The sequence below is a fragment of the Lytechinus variegatus genome, chromosome 3 (assembly GCF_018143015.1).
Source record: "Lytechinus variegatus isolate NC3 chromosome 3, Lvar_3.0, whole genome shotgun sequence".
Lineage (NCBI taxonomy): Eukaryota > Metazoa > Echinodermata > Echinoidea > Temnopleuroida > Toxopneustidae > Lytechinus > Lytechinus variegatus.
Genome location: NC_054742.1, coordinates 29,413,583 through 29,431,320, shown reverse-complemented (window position 1 = coordinate 29,431,320; position 17,738 = coordinate 29,413,583). Strand labels below are relative to the sequence as shown.

At 34.6% G+C, this 17,738-nt stretch overlaps 1 protein-coding gene across 6 annotated transcripts in view; it reads right to left on the bottom strand.

The window, feature by feature from the left end:
• Positions 1-97: 97 nt before the first annotated feature.
• Positions 98-17,738, bottom strand: part of LOC121410710 (inosine-5'-monophosphate dehydrogenase 1b-like) — a 61,924-nt gene continuing 44,283 nt past the window's right edge. For 3 of the 6 annotated variants that reach the window (XM_041602962.1, XM_041602963.1, XM_041602964.1), the window contains 6 exons: positions 14,908-14,970; positions 7,386-7,529; positions 6,586-6,730; positions 5,304-5,447; positions 4,950-5,033; positions 98-4,772 (listed from right to left, as the gene is read on the bottom strand). In XM_041602962.1, coding sequence (XP_041458896.1) covers positions 4,751-4,772; positions 4,950-5,033; positions 5,304-5,447; positions 6,586-6,730; positions 7,386-7,529; positions 14,908-14,970 — 602 coding nt within the window. In that variant the 3' untranslated portion in view covers positions 98-4,750. The remainder of the gene's footprint in view (positions 4,773-4,949; positions 5,034-5,303; positions 5,448-6,585; positions 6,731-7,385; positions 7,530-14,907; positions 14,971-17,738) is intronic. The other 3 variants (XM_041602965.1, XM_041602966.1, XR_005969367.1) reach the window with 2 other exon arrangements.

The following is a 17,738-nucleotide window of genomic DNA, read 5'->3' as shown; positions in this document are numbered from 1 at the left end:
CTACAGTAATTCTAATAATCCTGCACCCATTTTCCCTCGAGTCTCTCTCTTTCTCCCAAGCCATTTAGAACATATCAGACTAAAAAGCTTAATTGACTCTGTCAAAACAGTGTAGGTGTTTATTTTGGAAATAATAGTTGAAAAAAAAAACATCTACTACATGCATATAAATGTTCAGATCATTCAAAATGAACTGTTAATGAAGCAATAATATCAAGAATGACAAATGAATAATCTACTCAACCGTAATTGCTAGCTCTTCATTATGTAGTACTTTTCAAAAGATCACAATTTCAAAAGGGGTGTATAAGGAGTAACAGAAGTGAACGAAATGGGATCTAATGTAAATTAAAGGCCAAGTCTACCCAAACAACCAGGATTCATCGAGGACAATACCGGGCAGTTTCATTGGGGGCAAGATGACCTGAAGGTGATGTTATTTTATTGCATTACAGGGTAATATTAATATGAAGTTACAGACTTCATTTTGTTCATACTCTTTGTTTCTTCGCTTTTTATACTACTTTTTCCCCTTAAGAAGGCATAGTTGGTCTGCCTCCCCCCCTATAACAAATTGATTTGAAATAGAGCAAAAATAGACAAGCCTATTTTGAAAATTAATCAAAACTGATGTAAAATTTTCAGTAAACAGTTATATGCATGCTCTGGCAGAATGCAAATGGGGTAGGAGCCAATGACATCATATCCTATCGAATGTATGAAATGTAAAAAACTCAATTTTTTAAGATTTGATGATCAAGAGAAATTCTAAAAAATCACACATATTTTAAAACCATTATGATTTGATTTTTTTTCATGAGGAACCAAACCTTGTACTACATACTATAGGAGGAAAAACTGTACTACCCTGTAAGCAATATGTAAAATACAAAATAGGGGCTGGAGGTGATACCATCAACTCTGGCACTAACTTTGAAATGTTATGACTGTTTCATTAAATATCTGATTTCGATGAAAATTTAAGTGTCCTGCTGGTGAGATTTTTTTCCCCGATTATTCAAATCAGTTTTTAATGTTGACTTGGCAGTAAATGCAAAGATTAGGTGACATTACTTTCAACATATTACACAACTTTCATATTAATTGGGTAAGTACTGCTATAAGATAACTCTCAAGTTGCATCTTCTTTAAGAGTAATAAATCAATTATGATACAAAATATGTATCATAAAACTACATAAAGTGGTTAAAAAAATATGCACAATAGCTCACTTTTTCCAAAAAAAATCATCAAGCTGATGAATTACACTACTTGTGAAAAAAAAAGGATTCTACACCTTCTTGGCCCAAAACTATTTTTTCCTTCAAAATATGATTTATACAGGGCTTATGCTTGCCAGAAAGTTCATCATAACTACCTTGAAAGCATAATATTCAATTATTCATTGCAGCTCCTAAACTGTGCACAATAATACAGAGTATTAAACATTGCCAAAACTAAAATTACAACAAAAAAACATACTCTCTGGAATGAAAATCATAAAGATACAAATACAAATCCATATTTACTACATTTGTTCTTGTGCAAATTTATAGTAATATAATGATTTCAGTCTAAATGAATTCCTCTGTACAATTGCATTAACTACATACTCAAACACAACCTAATCTTTGTTGATATAACTTGATTGATACCTGCAGTAATCTCTTATGAATTTCTGTCTAAAAATCAAATATCACTTAAAATCCAATATCACAAGATAATTACATCCTCTTTTTAACACACCCCTCACCTCATACACACAAGCACACAATAATACACATTAACAAATGATTACTTCTTCCCTATCTACAAATTCATTCATTTTCAATGTGTTTTTTCAATCATGAAATAAAAAAAAACTATTTCCATGATGAGAGGGGGAAGAGAGAAATCAATAAAAGTAAAACTGTACTTTGTGCTTTCCAGACTGACCTTTGTTGTGTGAAGTGCCATCAAGGAACAGAGCAACTCTCCACTCAACATCAATGAGTTTGTGCTAAGAAATCAAGTTTGAAATGGACTAGAAAACCTTGTCAATAATCTCTAGTTCTCCTAAAAGCACATCTCTCCTCTGGCTCTATCTCTGATACATCGATTATAATACACAACATTTCAACCCCCCTCCTTCCTGCAACAACAGGGCAAAATGCTTGTCTATTAGCTCTATGACAATGGACAATAATGATGTATATCAACACTTAATGTTGGCTTATGGCAAGCAATTATAAATCTTTTAAACCCTGACATACTGAATAAAATATAAACATGACTATACTCTATAATATAGCAATCTCTTGTATTCTTTCAATTCCAATTTCATTTTTGTGAAGGCTTGATCAAATCTTTGAACAAATATATTGAACAGCAATACTGTGTACAATGTTTGTATGACTTGCCACATCATTTCTCCATACTGATACATAAATCACTTCAAGTATTGGCGATAAAATATTAGTAGAAAACAAATGTATCAAAATATCAATCTTTTACTTTCTCTGGCCCTATCTAAAATGTATCAATGCAACCATCATAATACAGGAGAACTTGGTGATTTTTTTGGTCATGATTTACATCAGATTTAGTCCATGCATAAACTTAAACTTCATGGTAATGTTTAAAAAGGACACAGTGCATTTACAGCTCTTCCATTTGATAATCTTACAAAACCATTAAAGAGCTGATACAACTGACCAGGCACTGGCCTCTATTCCATAGCACAAAATCTCTAAACACAGGAACACATATTTATGAAATGCCACATACGTGAAGTTTTACAAATGAATGCACCAAACTTGAAATGAATAAAAACAAAGGTTAACAAAGCATGTAGAATGCCCACCCCCCCCCAAAAAAAAAATGTTGAACAAATGTTGATTAAGTGAATATACATTAAAGGATACTTCAGACACCAACTAGAAACAAGCTTTGCATGTTCTTTTTCAAGTAATTTATATCAACTGGAGTCTTCAGAGACTTTTATAGGCTATTCAAAGAAATACAACCAGGGGTCATTTGAAATAGCCCATCATGCAATGGATCCAGGTCAATATATCCTTATGGACATCTATGGAATTTCCATGATTTTCAAGATGCCAACAGTTTTGTGAAAGTGGGCCAGGATGACTGAAAGGTTGGAGCGAGCCAGATAAAAAAGACTTAACTGGGGGAGTTGAACAAAACTTTCAAGGGTGAATTAAAATTGATTTTAACCTTAAGTTATCAACACATAACTTCATTGGTCTGATCATGCTCCAGAGGCACATTACTGTGTAGTCATCAATTATTCATTATCATTCATGCCTTGTTGTTAAAACAAACCTTTTAAAGGAGAATGAAACCTGTGGACCAAGATAGCTTGTGTGAACACAGAAAAATCAAAGAAACAGATCAACGAAAGTTTGAGAAAAATCGGACAAGTAATGAGAAAGTGAAACTGTACTTTGTGCTTTCCAGACTGACCATTGTTTGAAATGGACTAGAAAACCTTGTCAATAATCTCTAGTTCTCCTAAAAGCACATCTCTCCTCTGGCTCTATATCTGATACATCGATTATAATACACAACATTTCAACCCCCCTCCTTCCTGCAACAGCAGGGCAAAATGCTTGTCTATTAGCTCTATGACAATGGACAATAATGATGCATATCAACATTTAATGTTGGCTTATGGCAAGCAATTATAAATCTTTTAAACCCTGACATACTGAATGAAAAATAAACATGACTATACTCTCTATATAGTAATCTCTTGTATTCTTTCAATTCCAATTTCCTTTTTGTGAAGGCTTGATCAAATTTTTGAACAAATATATTGAACAGCAATACTGTATACAATGTTTGTATGACTTGCCACATCATTTCTCCATACTGATACATAAATCACTTCAAGTATTGGTGATAAAATATTAGTACAAAGGTTGGAGCGAGCCAGATAAAAAAGACTTAACTGGGGAGTTGAACAAAACTTTCAAGGGTGAATTAAAATTGATTTTAACCTTAAGTTATCAACACATCACTTCATTGGTCTGATCATGCTCCAAAGTCACATTACTGTGTAGTCATCAATTATTCATTATCATTCATGCCTTGTTGTTAAAACAAACCTTTTAAGTTACATCAAACTCTTTGCAAAGCACCCTATGCAGTTAAATTTTTATCCACAGAACACATCAGCTTCCTTGTATACATTGTCATTTTGCATTGGTCTCATTTTTACAGTATGTGAGAGGAAGTCTGTTTGAAAACTGCCACTGAAATGTATACCCCCCCCCTGTATCTTTAAGTAAAACAATATCACAAAACATTGTGAAACCTCTTTAGGCAAAATATATGGCATGTTGAAACAAAATAAACGTACAGGACGCATGGCTTGTACAGAGCAATCCTAACAGAAAGAAATTCAATAGGAACTTTTGACAAAACAACAAGCAAAATAATATCTATGGCCCAGACAAAGCAATTTCATTTAAGACTAGTGCAAATACTTTATACAGTTTTAACCCTCCTGTACTCATTTCTGTATTACATGGTACTTTGTAACAATCATAAAAGTTAGATATCAATCTCTAATATCATACAAGTATATATCAAAATAGACTTGGCTAGTACAATATCATGCTGAGATAAACAAACACATTTTGTTCACATGTAACATAGACACCATATGCAGTAATCAGAAAGCAATGCGTCCAGCCTCCAAAACTTTGTGAAGATAGTGAGAAGCTGCAGAACTCTTGGTTGTTGCCTTTTAAAACAGACGCTTCTCAAACCTGTTAGTAAGAAAGGAAGGAATGATTTGGTTACTATTCAGAAGCACTCGGTAAATAATAAACATTCTGCATTTTTTTATTCTCTCTTGTTCTCCCACTGTGTACACAATCCTACAATATTTCACACAAAAACATCATGCATAATGCCCTAAAAAAGAGAAATATGAGATAACTTACGAATGAAGACTGTGAACACCTCCCTCTACCTGAGCTGAAGGCGACCTTCTCTCAAAGCGAACTTCACCAGCATACATCTTGTCTCTGAAAGAGGGTGAACAAAACAACGTGGATAAACATACCACATCACTCTCATCAATCCAGCAGAATAAAGTATTTTATATATTAAAGACAGGGCTTTCCTCTTCTGCCTTTGATCACCATGATCAACATCATCACCTGGTTGCTGGAGGATACTGGTGAATTCTTCAACTCAATGATGACATTTTTTTCTTAAAAACTGTGATCTGTCTGTTGTGAGAATACACACAAAAAAGAAAACCTCATCCCACAAAAAAAAATTCTGTCTCTCACCTGAGAATACTGAGGCTAAGAGCCCCAATATCTTGGCATCCATGTTGGATTCCGGCTATGAGATACGGTACAAACTTGTGGATGGAGCCCTTGTCAACGATGGATCCTGATACACCCTGGGCTACCTTCAGCTTGTCACGCTCACTGTAACAAGGGATATACAATCAAATAGGATTTTTAGCATAATGGCAATGATAATGAACGGGAGTGGGATTCTAAAACAGTTTGCAATATTATTTATGTCATTTTCTAAATTGTTATTGTGAAAAAGTTCTTACATGTACGTCAAATGGTTGGTCTGTTCATCACAGAGTGTCACTAAGGTAAGCACATAATACACCCGTCTGTCACATGGAAAATGGAGCTATTGGTCAAGCAAGAAAACTGGAAGATGGCGACTTCACCTTTGACCTTCTGACCTCAAATGCTAGGATCTATGCAAGTATCATACACACCAAACTATATGAGCCTAAGTTAAGTTCAACTAAAGTTATCACGTTAACAAGGACTTCAGAAGAGTAAGATGAAAACATTTCACTGTGATCTTGACCTTTGACCTTTTGATCTTAAAATCGATGGGCTTGCAGGCATACTTACAAGTATCATACACACCAAACTATATGAGCCTAGGTTAAGTTAAACTGAAGTTAACGCGTTTACAAGGAAAAGTTAACGGACGGACAGCTAGACGGACAGACACCGAGCGTGATACCATAATACGTCCCGTCGAGACGGGCAGATAAGAAAAAGGGGCCCAATGGCAATGTTATGATTAGAACATTCATCAATAGAAAATACAATTGAAAAGGTAAGCTAAATTTAATGAATTTTACTATTCATATGAAATTATTCACATGATATTACATTTCATATCATAAATGAAAGAAATCAAACTTTGGAAAAATTCTTTAAGCACAAATTTTCTTGCTTGAATTTAGCAGTCTCTGACTACAATATTGTCCAGTTTATACAGGCTGAAATATACTTTTACAACTTTGCCCCTTAACTAAGATGACACTTAAAAATGATTAACTTGAGATCTTGCAAACATGTAAGCAGGGAAGCTAAGAGCTAAGCTCACTTTTGAGTTTTTGCATTGCTATCTTTTCATTGAAGGATTTAATAAATTTGGTGATTTTTAGAAGAGGCACCCAATTTGCCCCCCCCCCCTCCCCCCGATGTTGCATACAGCCATGATCAAGCCAACTGCTTGCACTATTTTATTTCAAGAGGTGTAGGTAGACTGGGTTCATATTCCATGCACTCTTTGAAGCATACCTACCTGAAATATCTCTTGGCGGAGGATTTGTTCTTCTCCATGGCATCCAGTGATCCCATACCACGGTATTTCTTGAGCCTGACCCCATCAGAGAAGAAGTATTCACCGGGAGCTTCAGTGGTTCCTGCCAGCAGGCTTCCCATCATGACTGGACGACACGAAAGTGAGCAAAGAATTCAAGTCAGTAACCAAATTATAAAGAGAGAGGGTAGAAAATAATTATAGAATGATACAAAATGAAGGAGCTGCATTTGTCCCATAAAATACACATCAGGGTCTCATACAACAAGAGTTTATCACTTGATGAAAGGGCTGATTTTTACACCTGATAAAGTTCATTTCATGTCACATGCACTGTACACAAGGTACTACAAAAACATAATTGGCTCAAACTTTTCATCTGAAGTTTTTCTGTATATCTTCATTTTAGAGGATCTGAAGAGTTACCCGTTGCAGAAGATTTCTTTTTTACTGGTACTATTAACACTCTTCCTAATCAACACAAGAAAATCTAAGAAACTCAAAATTATAGTTTTCAATCTTTACCACAACAGGAATTCTCCTTTAAAGGCCTGGTCACACCGCCCGAGCGTTGTTGGAGCGGTAGGGAAATGGGGTCGAATTTCGCTCAAAAAATTGGGGGGGAAAATCGCAAATAAAAATCAAAAAAAAAAAATTGAAATTGAAAATGGTGAATGGTAGCGAGTGGTGGTGATTTTTTCTCTCCGCTCCGACAACGCTCGGGCGGTGTGACCATGCCTTTGGGGATCCACTCCTTACAATAAATACAGCTTACTACTAACCTGATGATGCTCCTAGTGATAGAGCCTTTGTGATGTGACCAACTGTTGTGATGCCTCCATCAGCAATGATAGGTACTCCACAACCTCTTGCATACTGGGCTACTCTATACACTGCTGTGCCCTGGGGACGTCCAACGGCCATTACTGCAGGAAAACAACAATAGCATATTCTCATTGATAATATCATTGTACATTGAAACTTAAAAACAAATCTCAGTTCTTCTTCATCTGATGAATATTAAAACATAATTCTAATAGTTAACTTGACTTACAAGGAATACCCTCCTCACTAAACTCATAGGCCCGTATTCTGAAGTCTGGTTTAAATTAAACTCAGGTTTTAAGTTGTGGTTTAAGTATGGGAAGCCAAAAATATCAAATTTTGTATTAATTGGTATGTTTCTCAGGCTTACTGTGCTCTTTCCTGATTCATCGATGGTGAAGACAATCATCTATTTATACTTCCTACACAAATTATGAATGATTTGAAAGCCGAATTAGCTGAAAGTATGTTATCTCTACTGTTAGTGATTATGTAACAATTGGCTGACCATACTTAAACCACAACTTTAAACCTGGGTTTAAGTTAAACCCGACTTCAGAATACGGGCCATAGAGGGCAACTCTGTGTTCTATTATTTTTTGGTCAAAGCATAAGCCACAGTATAGAGGATAACAAAGACAATATTTTATCTCCAACCTTTTATTGCCACATACAGTCGGCCTTTTAAATAATAAGTTTGTTTTGTCATTCAGGAATGCTTTCAAAACCAGTTTACCAAATTCAAGAAAAAGATGCATATCTCATTGACAATACATGCAACATGTAATGGTGATGCCAAAATATGATCACATCTCAGAACAAAATGACAGACTAAACTGTAATGTCAAGCAAATTAATAATGTGTAACATGCAAATTCAATAATTTGTTTTCACGAAAACACTTAATATAAAAATAATAAACATTGATATAAAACAATACACTTCTAAACAATACTATAGCTATCATATAAAAAACCAAAGACAATATACTCAAAACAATTTCTCTTATTCTGCAACTTCACTTTCCTGTACACTCTTCATATTCTCACTCTCCAAAATGAGCCTTCGACTATAGACAGAATTTTGCAGTTTATTGCCCATATTCTAAACTCAGGTTTAAATTAAACCCATGTTTAAAGTTGTGTTTTAACTATGGAAGGCCAACTGGGGTACAAATCCATAACAGTACATAATCAAATTGTTCATAATTTTCTGGGAATAATTTTCCTTCATTATGATAACAAACAGAAATAAAAATAGTGAAGTGAAATACACAATACAATGTAAATTACAAACATTGTTTTTTACTTTTAGCTCCCCATAATTTTAGCACATAGTTAGACAATGGTCTAAGATAAACCTGACTTCAGAATATGGGCCATTAAATTTTCTGTAAGGCCTACATGTAAGTAACAACACACAATTAACGTAAATCAAAAAGTTGACATTGGTTATTGTAATGGTCATTTTTATTGTCACTGCTACAGAAGGGCATACAAGAAGTAACTGTTGTCAAAGAAAATGTTTTGCCCTTCATCTCGTTGCTATATCCACGAAGTGGCACAATGTCCCAAAATCATATGAAAAGTCAATTTCAAGTTCTTTCAGTTAAAGTATTCTCTAGTTATGGTCTATAATTTCACTGAAATTTCGAACCCAATTCTCTCTAATAAATTAGATAATTAAAGTGAAACAGCGACATTAGCCTCAAAATCCTTTGCAAAATAAACCACGAACTGGCACGCACGTGCATGCCTTTTCTACTGACAAAATGACACTTGTCTTTGAATCACTGCTATGTTAAGATTTGATGTTCATTCAATAATTTTTTTAACATGGAAGGCAGCAGTAGATGCCTGGCTCTTGGTTTGTGCATTCTTCATTCTGTTAAACTTCGCAATCATATAGAAAAGGGCAGTTGAAAATGTAACAAGTGGAATGCCTCTGGCCGTCTCACCTGCATCACGCGGTTCAATATAGCAGCAGTGCTGACTTTGCATACTACTCTAACTCGCACAAGATGTTCAGTGATACATGGTTACTCTTATGTCCTCTTTTTATGAACTAGACCAATAAACTTACAGAGATATGATGGTTATTCAACAAAAAACCCCAACAAGGCCAAAGTTCATTGACCTTACATGACCTTTGACCTTGATCATGTGACCTGAAACTGGAACAGGATGTTCAGTGATACTTGATTACTCTTATGTACAAGTTTCATGAATCAGATCCATAAACTTTCAAAGTTATGATGGTAATTCAACAGATACACCCAATTCGGCTAAAGTTCATTGACCTTTGACCTTGGACATGTGACCTGAAACACGCACAGGATGTTCAGTGATACTTGGTTACTCTAATGTCCAAGTTTAACGAACTAGACCAATAAACTTTCAAAGTTATGATGGTAATTCAACAGATACCCCCGATTCGGCCAAAGTTCATTGACCCTAAATGACCTTTGACCTTAATCATGAGACCTGAAACTTGCACAAAATGTTCAGTGATGCTTGATTACTATTATGTCCAAGTTTCATGAATCAGATCCATAAACTTTCAAAGTTATGATGGGAATTCAACAGATATCCCCAATTCGGCCAAAGTTCATTGACCCTAAATGACCTTTGACCTTGATCATGTGACCTGAAACTTGCACAAAATGTTCAGTGATGCTTGATTAACCTTATGTCCAAGTTTCATGAACTAGGTCCATATATTTTCTAAGTTATGATGACATTTCAAAAACTTAACCTCAGGTTAAGATTTCGATGTTGATTCCTCCAACATGGTCCAAGTTCATTGACCCTAAATGACCTTTGACCTTGGTCATGTGACATGAAACTCTAATAGGATGTTCAGTAATACTTGATTAACCTTATGGCCAAGTTTTATTAACTAGGTCCATATACTTTCTAAGTTATGATGTCATTTCAAAAACTTAACCTCAGGTTAAGATTTGATGTTGACGCCGCCGCCGCCACCGCCGCCGCCGCCGTCGGAAAAGCGGCGCCTATAGTCTCACTTTGCTTCGCAGGTGAGACAAAAACCTTTATTCGTGTTTATCTTGAAAAGAGATTTTGTGCATCAATGGTTGCATGTGCCAATTCGTGGATTCGGGAACGATCTGTTCAATCAAAATTCCCCTTTGTTTGAAACCCAAATTATCAATTTAATGTAGCTCCATGAAGATATATATAAACGTTTTTGGTTTTTTTCTCGGGGGGGGGGGGGATAGCAAATCGACCTTTGACTGGTGTGCAGTATTTTTTTAATGGTAGCAAGAGCAACTGAAGTAGCAGTGGTAATTGCATTAGAAGTAGCAGTAAATGTAGCAGTAACAGAAGCAGCAGAGTAGCAGTAAATGTAGAAATTGCAGCAGTTGTAGAAGCAGTACTAGAAATAGGTTGCAATAATGTAGTAGTAGCTTTACTGTCTGAAATGTATTCTGAAAGATATGTCGTTCTACAAAACAGGTACAAAAGTTAAATGAATATAAGATTCATATAATTTGCAAAAAAAATAATGGTAGCTAAACATGTACATTAATGTGGAAGAAAAATTAAAGTAGAAGTGAATATAGAACATGCCTTGAAGATCAGCAAATAATATTTTTCAAAATCAAAGTAAATAATTTCAAAGAGAATTCAAACTCCTCAAAATGTCAATGGAAATCATAAATCCAAAGGATGGTCATGCTTTGAGATTGAGACTCGCATGAGACTGTGATTCCATGCGATTAACAAAAAAAAAACTTAGGGTATTCTGAACTAGTTTTCACTTTCCTATAACTTACAGTAAGTCTTATTAACGATTGCTAATACTGTCTGAAATTGGTATTCTAAAAATTATCTTATCTCTAAACAGACCACCAATCCTAGAAGAATATGGGATTAGATCAACCCATAATGCCCTTGCTCTCTTAATCCTAGTATCAAGCTTGTGATTACTTCATAAAACAAAAGTCACCATTTACGATAATTTTTTTAATGAATATATTATTACAAATGTAGAAAATATCAAGAAAATTTAATTTATTATGATAATAGATACAAGAGAGCTGGTAGGAAAAAGATGAAACCATGGTTTATTTAATGTGTATAGAAAATCAATGCCATTTATCTTAAATGAAAACAGTAAAATTGACAGGTTGAACTTGCATTGAACAACAGCAAGAATGTGTTTCCCCTATGATTCAAACAAGTGACATTAATGTACAGTGAAATATGACCAGCGATCATGCACACTTGCTAAATGAAATATTTGAAGCAGTGAATGACATTCAAACAAATTCATGATACAACATTAGATAATTCATTTAGGGATTTACATGAATAATCAGATCTAATGGTGTATCACAATCTTGATACAGAACATGTATTTACTTTGGGACCTATGTAGGCAAGATTCTGGGACATTCAGAGTCATATTGCACAACTTCTCATTGAAATGTTCTAAACCCTTTCCTAGACACGTTTATAAAGCAAAGTTATGCATGACTTAATAAACTTGAATACAAAAGTCACTTTCTGTGATATTTTCCATGTTGTCAATATGGTCCTATTTGGTAATTCAAACAGGCCTGCCTGAATTCAAAATTCATAATCATGCATACCTTCACATAAACCTTGATGAAACGACTCCCATATTTTAACTAAAGAAAGTTTTAGCACAACTTAACTCATCACAAACCATCAGTGGCTATCAGAAGGTCAATAATTACATTGATAATACATAGCAACAAGCAGGACTAAATTGTAAGTAACCTGGACATTAAAATACGCATCCATAATTTCAGCACAATATGTGACTACATATTGGTACTCAATAGAACAGTATAAATGGGAAACTGTTGGAAGTTTTACTTTCTCAAACTGTTAATCTCTGTTCAAATAATGAATATTTGCATATTTTCTTGATATTATGTGAAAATATAAGAGAAACAGAGATAAGTTATGAAAAAGTCATGAGGGGAAGAGGAATAAATAAAGAGACATAGAATTTCAAAGGTTCAGATCGTTGTTTTGAAAAATTGTGCAAGTGACTTTAAACATGCAAAAATACAAATGCACAGTTTTGAAAAATGTTTAAAGAAATACATGTAAACCGACCAATTTCAAATTTAAGACATTTGCTTTAGCCCAATTTTTATGATAATTAATTTTCCAAACATGTTGTATATTAACTTCAACAACATAAAGGGTAAGTGAATAGCATTACAAGCTGGTAAATAACTTGACCAGGTCAAATCTACTGGGACTACAAAAATCTGTTTGACGAGAGAAAAAGAAATGACTAAGAGAAAAAGAAATGACTAGGAGAAATATGATTAGGAAGAGGTATATATATATATATTTCTTTAATGCATGATTTATGTTGTTTGTATGGTTTATGATTATGTTGTATTATTATTGTATTCAATGTAAATTTTTGTAAAGCACTATGGTACAAACGTGAATAGCATTTCTTATACCCCTTTCATAAACCCCATTAAAATGAATTTGGCGGCTAATAGCAGCATAATTTGGTCGTAAAATTGGAGGAGGACAAGAGTTATCCGCATTACTCTGATGCTGCTATTATCCGCATAATAGCAGCATCGGGACAAGATTTTGAGTTTATGAATGCATTTCCAAATTATGCGGATAATTGCCATGGTGCGGTCACAAGGTCACCCTTTTCCAACACAACCGCATCGGAGGGGGCGTGTCCAGTTGTCATGGCGATTATCCCCCTATTTCAGGACGGGCGCTCGTAAAAATAATGCGGCTTATTTTCGGAGTTTATGAATGCAATTTTTATTGAATTATCCGCATTACTCTTAGGCGGCTAATTTGAGGATAGGTTTATGAAAATGGTATTAAATACAAGTATTATTATATATATATCTCTACGTCTGTGTTTAAGGCAAATTTTTTTGGCTTCTTTCAATGTTCATAATGCGCCTTAATGCCCTCTACCTTCGTCTTTACATCTATATGTGTATTACAGAGCTACCAAGTCTCACGCATTATGCGTGAGACTCAAGCATTTTGGACTCTTGTACATCCCCTCGAATCTCTGTCTCACGCAACTATCACAGCCTATCCCCATATACATTGATCTCACTCAGATTCACAGAAAATCTCACGCATAGCTGGTCTTTGAACTTGGCATCTCTGGTATTATGATGGAATAAACCCATTCATAGACTTTGCCCTTTCGTAGGATATATAATATATATAAAACACAACACATGTGTTTGCATGGTCGTCAAAATTGGTAGGACTCGGGACAAATATTAAACTTACAGAAGGTTGACTTATTCCTGTACATTTAGTTTGGCACTTAAGAGTAGCCTAACCTTTTTCATATGGTATACCATAAATTTTACAATTTACTGAAATATCATCAAGTTCAACATATAAGTTATCATGTCTCATATTACAGAATTTGAAGTATGCACAAATAAAAGAAAGACTATCAACTAAGTTAATTTGGGGAAAAAAATCAATAGTATTTTGTGACTTATTTTTGTAGGAAAGCATATATGCATTGAACACCTAACTTATATATTCTCAGTGACATCAATGCTAGCTGCATTATACAGGATATAGTGTTTGATTGCCAGATAGGAAAATTACTGATTTTGTCATGAAGTACTAAATTCAGGGTGAAGATATCCCATCCCCACCCCCTTTTGAAAAATAAAAACAAACACCTTGTACATGCTTGAGGATATATCAAACTATTTTAATAATAATATTCTAAGGCATCATTCAGTTGTAAAACCACCCCCTCAACAACAACAGACGGAAACAAGTAAATAGGACATGTTTTTTCCATAATTCTTGTTATTTGCAGATATTTTCCATCTATTTATATCTTAATTAAAAATAAAAGATGCTGCACTTATCAAAGTTACATCTGTCTTTCATCTAATAAAAGACTTCATTTCTTTTTTTTTTACTTATGCTGAAGCCATACAAGTAAATGGAGCACACATCCAAACAGGTTCAATTAACACACCATATTTAGTCAGCGCTATTTTTTGCAGTGTGAATATGATTACTATTTTTTTTATCATTGCCATTTCTATTGTACATGGACATTAAACACAAAAGACAATTTATCTAAGGATAGATTTTATCCAAGATTATAGGAGAGAAATAATATCTGAAAGAAATTTATATTGATTGCCCTCAGTGACAAAGAGAAATCTGAACTAATGAAATAAAGACAATTAGCAAATACCTCCTGGACAATACCTATGCTATCATTTTGGAGGGGAATGAATTGTGATTGAAACAATATTCATCACAACTTTCTCCGAATCTCATAATCCCTACAATTCCAAAAAGAATCTTTACAATAGTACTACTTTGATTTTTCCAAAACTGTGCATTTGACTTATATCACTAAATTGTATGTACATGTAAACACATATAAAGCAAAGATGGTGTTTCAACAACTAAGGCATAGCGGAGGCAACAGACTTACAGGTAGACGTTAAGTCACCCTCCGGCCTACTAGGCCTACTACGAGTAGCTTGTGCTGCTGGTGCTGGTTACCAAACGAAGAATTCCATGACAGAAATGTTTAAAGATTGTGTTAGCATTAAAGGCATATGGTTGAAAAAAAGGAGAATAAGGATGAATTTAGAAATATTAGTAAACGATTAAAAAGGTTAGTCATCATTGAACTGACACAGAATAGTTAATCTATTGATGTTTTGGTTAGGAGACATTAGTGAAGGAATGCATACACACATATCAATAGCAAGACTACCGGTACTACAAAAATATCTGGATTCAATACTGATAACATGTACAGAAAAAAAAGACCATCTCTCTACCTCTAAGTGTGTTGCCTTAGGCAGAAAAATAGAAAAACAGTAACTTTTTACATTGAATCTTGAAGCTTTCATCTTTATTTCAAAGACAAAAATGATATCAATGCAAAAAAGGAAGATTCTACAATGTACAATCTTCACAGGAAACAGTGACAATAAATTTAATTATTAGAAAAGTTATTGCATAAAATGTAATTTGCAGTTTCAAGCCATATCTAAAATGAGACATGATAATAATATAATGCCTTTATATTGACAAACATCTTGTTACTAGCTGTAAATGATACATTCATGATTCACAACAATCCAGCAAATGATCCAGCAAGCAAAGGGATTAATTTATAAATGTGGGATCCCAACAATGTCCTAGGTTGGTTGTAATTACGATTTTTCAACTGCATATTGACCAGTCACTCTGATGACAACCTACAAAATGTCAGAGCAAGGCAATGGAGGCGACTACTCAACCATCACTTACCACCCATGAGGTTATCTACCAAAGGCATACCTTCATTCAGCATTGTCTATTGAGCTGCCCCCCCCCCCAACACACACACACACTTAGCACTTCACTCTTTATATTCCACATGTCATTGCTTTAACAAAGTACCAAAGTACCATGAGACTGGACTGGTATACAGTCAAATGATTAGTTTCTGAGGTTATTGGTTCTGACTTTTCGGTATTCTGTGCTTGAGCTGTCTTTTCTTCTAGGCACATTCACTTTCACACAAAATAAATATTTTGCAAGAAACACCCTATCAATGGGTATTCAATACTTAAAGCTAAAATACATTAAAAATATCAGCATTATTTTGAATAAAGAGCATTCCCCCTAAAACCCCACTTATTTTGGCACCACTGAAACTCTTCCAACATCTTTCACATGTCAAGTTCAATACTACTTTGTTCTGTGACCACCCTTTTTATCACATTATTCATTTTGGCATGTCAGCAACCACATCCATTTAACCATGACCCCTTCTCATCACACTACACATTCAACCTATTCCATTTCTCTTTACCCCTTTCTCCTCATAAATAAAACTTTCTTTTTATTTGAGTCTTGTGGGCAGTGTTAATAGAAAACTTACATTCTCATCCAATATATTCTTCTATCCAACGTATTCGTTGGATATTTGTAATGAATTCTTGTTTATCTCTTGTTTATCACTGTATAAAGTGGGTTCCAAAAGAAATATTAAACTTCACACGTGCACTTCATAAATTCCACTCAGTCAAAATGAACAAAATTTTGAAACTGAGACTTTTGTGGCTTTCGACGCCGGAAATAATTGATTTGAGGGGCTACAGACTCTTCTTATTACACCAATCTCTCAATTATTGACATGTGCTTTGAAAAGATTATTAAAGCAAGCCTGTGTCAAACTTTTGTTCATTTTGACTGAGTGGAATTTGTGATGTGAGCTTGTGAAGTTTGAAAAGTTTCTTTTGGAACCCAGTTTGCTCTTACTCAATTGGCAGTTGTCAGAAACACAGACCTGGGGCAGTATTCTCAACATTTTTTTTTGTCCATATTTTATCTTTTCTCAGAGATATGACAAAATCGGTATTCTGTTGGATGCCATAACTTTTATCACAAAACTGTCATAAATTTTGTCTCTTCTCTTTAACGCGCACCAAAAATACGCGGCTTTAAATGCGCGTAATTCTTTTATACAAGCAAAAGATATGACAAAAGTTATGACAGGGGGTAGCAGTCATAAATTTTGTCATATCTTTTAGTACCAAATATCCCAATACCCTGCCGACTGAATATCAAGCATATAATGATATTATTTCGATGAGGTTGTGGTATTAGTTTCACTCATCCTCCATGACAATTTTCAAAATTATTTTTTCATGATACAATTAGTTAGGCTTTACATATTAATTCCTCCATTTTTTCTGTTTTCCTTCTTTTTCTACTTGTCTTCTAAAATCCTTCACAGCTCCCTATCTCTCTTTGTAATTAAGCGCATCAATATTCGCGTAGTTGCGCGATGCCAGCAACTGTATTGGGGATACGCCCTACCTGTCACAGGGCCTTCCTATTTGCTAGAAGGGCTCCCACTGGGAACTTGCAATGATTTTGATTGGATTGCTACCGAAAAGATGGGCATGCACTTTCAGAGATATGACAGGGAAAAGACTATGTTTAGAATACCGATTTGTGACAATCATAGCGGTGTCACATCTCGGAGAGAAATGACAAAATTTATGACAAAAGTTATGACAGTGTTCCAGAATACCACCCCTGGATATCAAATTTTACATTCCACAGGAGACTGACAAATGCAATTTCAAGAATGTACATTTTGAATGGGGAATTTAATTTCACAAGTTGACTGACATATGCCTTGCAACTTCATTCCTTACTGATTTCATCCATTAAAATTCCTAATGTGTATGTTACATCCTGCACCAGATTAATGGTAAATTTAATTATTCCTAAGGCAGGGCACTTGGTCTAATGCAG